At 32.0% G+C, this 3,307-nt stretch overlaps 1 protein-coding gene across 1 annotated transcript in view; it reads left to right on the top strand.

Annotated features, from left to right (window-relative positions):
* LOC108767161 (52 kDa repressor of the inhibitor of the protein kinase-like) overlaps positions 1-2,867 on the top strand; it is a 9,233-nt gene extending 6,366 nt beyond the window's left edge. The window contains exon 4 of the mRNA XM_018516888.1: positions 2,811-2,867. Within this exon, the coding sequence (XP_018372390.1) occupies positions 2,811-2,867 (57 nt within the window). The remainder of the gene's footprint in view (positions 1-2,810) is intronic.
* Positions 2,868-3,307: the final 440 nt, after the last annotated feature.

Genomic DNA, 3,307 nt, shown 5'->3' with positions numbered 1-3,307 from the left:
CTCTCGTGCCTGGCGCCCAACTTAGAATAAGAATTATAATTTTGGCCGAAAAACCGCCTGGCTGTCGCAAAATTCTGCTACCGAGGGAGAGAAGATACTTTTGCGTACTTTGAGTACCAGCAGCAAAGGAATGACAGTTTTCGGATCAGTAGAATGAAATTGTTACTGAAACGGTAGATTTCAGGTCTATATGCAGCACGGAATGGCGGTTTTCACATCAATAATATAACATTTTTACTGTAACTTATTTTTCGGGAAATATATATATATCACACGAACACTTCTTTTTTACTTGAATGCCCGATTTTATTCCATAACTTACTCGTATACTTACAGCTTATCCAATACTAGATGTCATGATTACATTTAATTATCAGCATGTCTCTTTAGGCGTTTAACATGGCATGATCGACGATCTAGTAAACATATGACAAACTGTTGAACAAAATTTATTCTTTAAGCGAACAAGAAGTGTCCTTATGATCAAGCTTTATTCTAAAGTATTACAATAATTCTGTGTCTTTTAAGTTAAGCATTATCAAATTGTTTATTCGAAAACATAACAATTATTGTTCTATTTTTCGAAAACTAAACAATCTCAAATGTCAATCCGTTTCTATTATAGACCTGAAATCTATCGTTTCAGTAACAATTTTATACTACTGATCCGAAAACTGCCATTCCGTTTCCGTGCTACATATAGACCTGAAAACTACCGTTTCAGCAAAAATTTTAATATCATCGGCCTGAATACCGCCATTCCATTGTTACACATATCATAAGATCCACGGTTTTAGCAAAAATAATTACAGCCAAGGCCTTTCAGACATAATTCAAATACTTTATGAAACACATATTGGATGTTATGATTATATTTAATTATCAGCATGTCTCTTTAAGCGTTCAACATGGCATGATCGACGATCTAGGAAACGTATTTCAAACTGCTAAACAAAATTTATACTTTAAGTGAACAAGAAGTGTCCTTATGATCAAGGCTTTATTCTAAAGTATTACAGAAATTCTGTGTCTTTTAAGTTGAGCCTTATCAAATTGATTATTCGAAAACATAACAATTATTGTTCTATTTTTCGAAAACTAAACAAGCTCAGACGTCAATCCGTTTGCTATTATAGACCAGAAATCTATCGTTTCAGTAACAATTTTATACTACTGATCCGAAAACTACCGTTCCGTGCTGTATATAGACCTGAAAACTACCGTTTCAAAAATTTTAATACCATCGACCTGAATACTGCCATTCCATTGTTACACATAGTATAAGATCCACGGTTTTAGCAAAAATAATAATGCCACAGCCTTTCAGACATGATTCAAATACTTTATGAAACACATACTTACTTACGTTAAATTCGTCGGTCATTTTGAACGTGAAGTGCTACACGCTGATAATCAATTCTAATAGATATATGTAATGAAATCGTCATTACTATATTATTTGTATTACCTCTATGTATCTGAGGGTATTGCAATTTTTGTTAAGATGTTAGTTTTCGATTTTCTTAATCAATACTTTTTGTCAAAGCTGAACAATCTTAGAACTTCCGTTGTTACCAGCAGTTTACACCTGGTCTGCAATGTGCTTTTTGTTTCCTGTTTCTTTCTATTCATCTCTGTTTGTCTCTTGCCTTTTTGATCAAGAAGGCAAGAGACAAACAGCAAGAAACAGGAAACAAAAAGCACATTGCAGACCAGGCATTACACTGCGCAACATGTCCAACGGCAGTTATGGAAACTTAATGCATATAGACCTGAAAACTACCGTTTCGGAAAATTTTAATACCACGGTCTGAAAATCGCCATTTCATTGTTACACATATCGTAAGATCCACGGTTTTAGCATGATGGAAGTATTAGATGGTGTGTGCAATTCAGCAAACCACGCCTACTTTTCGTCTCCGCCGTAACGCGGTTACCCAATGTACCAACTGTTGAGAGTAAAATTATTTAGCGTTGGCACATTGGCGTGCTGCGTCTACTGTCCTTATTTCACGTTCTTTCTCGAGCATCTGACTTTCTCTTTTTATCCTTGTATGAGGTTATACGGAAAGGAATATTCCATTTTTGCACGCGGATAAAACTTAATTAAGTACATTCTTTTCTTGTCATTTTAGTAAAGTATGTATGCAAAAATATGTATTGTTTATCTGTGATGTTTTATATTATTTACAATATAATTTTCACACTTTAGGCCTGTTCTTATTGGCTGAACTTTTGCACCGGTTCATCTTTCTTTCTCTTCTTTCCTCCTGAAGAGAAAAGGAAGAAAGATGAACTGGTGCAAAATTTCAACCAAAAAGAACAGGCCTAAAGTGTGAAAATTATATTATAAACAATATAAAACATCACAGATAAACAATACATATATTTGGAAAAATAATTTGGAAAAATTTTAAAGTATTGTTCATATATGTATAATGATTTCTATATAATTATATATCAGCAATACTCTAAAATTTCTTCAAACTTGGTTTTTTTGTAAAAGAAACAATGCGAAAAGTATTCTTTTAATTGTTATTTATGTTTCTCATTATTATTAATTTTATACTAAAAAGTATATTTATAAAAGAAAGAAGAATGTATGAATATATAGAACATATATATAGACATATATATATAGACATTTAATATATAATTATATATATTTATATATAAAATATTTTTTCCCCGAATGTATATATGCCACGTTTTGCAAAAACAGACATTAAGCATCCGATATATGGCTCTAATGAGTTGAGTATCTTAATAAAGTATTTTGGAATCAACATGTATGTATTATTTTGAGACAGAAATCTAATAAAGAGGAAGATAAGAAGATGTATTATTTACCCATTTTGCTGCAATGAACAATAAAGAGAATTTAAAATACACAAAAATAACAAACATTTATTTAATATATATATTTGTAGTATTTACAATTTTGGAACCGCTGTGGAAATAACTTTTTTCATTTTTTTCGCTTTTTTTTTCACATCGTTTATCGCGTATGCCCGTCTATTTATCTCTCGACTCTTATGTAAGTGCGACTTTTTACCAAATATCCCAGCATTTCATGAGGTAGTTTGTTAAAATATTCGTCACTATTTTCCACGAGCTCCACAACTTTTTGTATGACAAAGCTGTTTTTTGAAAAATAATCACCGTGAAATTGTACGAAATACTTTTCTACAATTTTAGTCACGTTTACGAGCTCTGCTGAAGGATTAGTGAGAAAACCTTTAGAGATCCATTTTGTTATAGTTCCACCTGCACCTTCGGTAGTTCCTAAAGATGGGTATTTCGCTTT

The sequence above is a fragment of the Trachymyrmex cornetzi genome, unplaced genomic scaffold, assembly GCF_001594075.2.
Source record: "Trachymyrmex cornetzi isolate Tcor2-1 unplaced genomic scaffold, Tcor1.1 scaffold657, whole genome shotgun sequence".
Classification (NCBI taxonomy): domain Eukaryota; kingdom Metazoa; phylum Arthropoda; class Insecta; order Hymenoptera; family Formicidae; genus Trachymyrmex; species Trachymyrmex cornetzi.
Note: the sequence above shows the minus strand (reverse complement) of the source record. Positions and strands in the feature narration are given on the sequence as shown.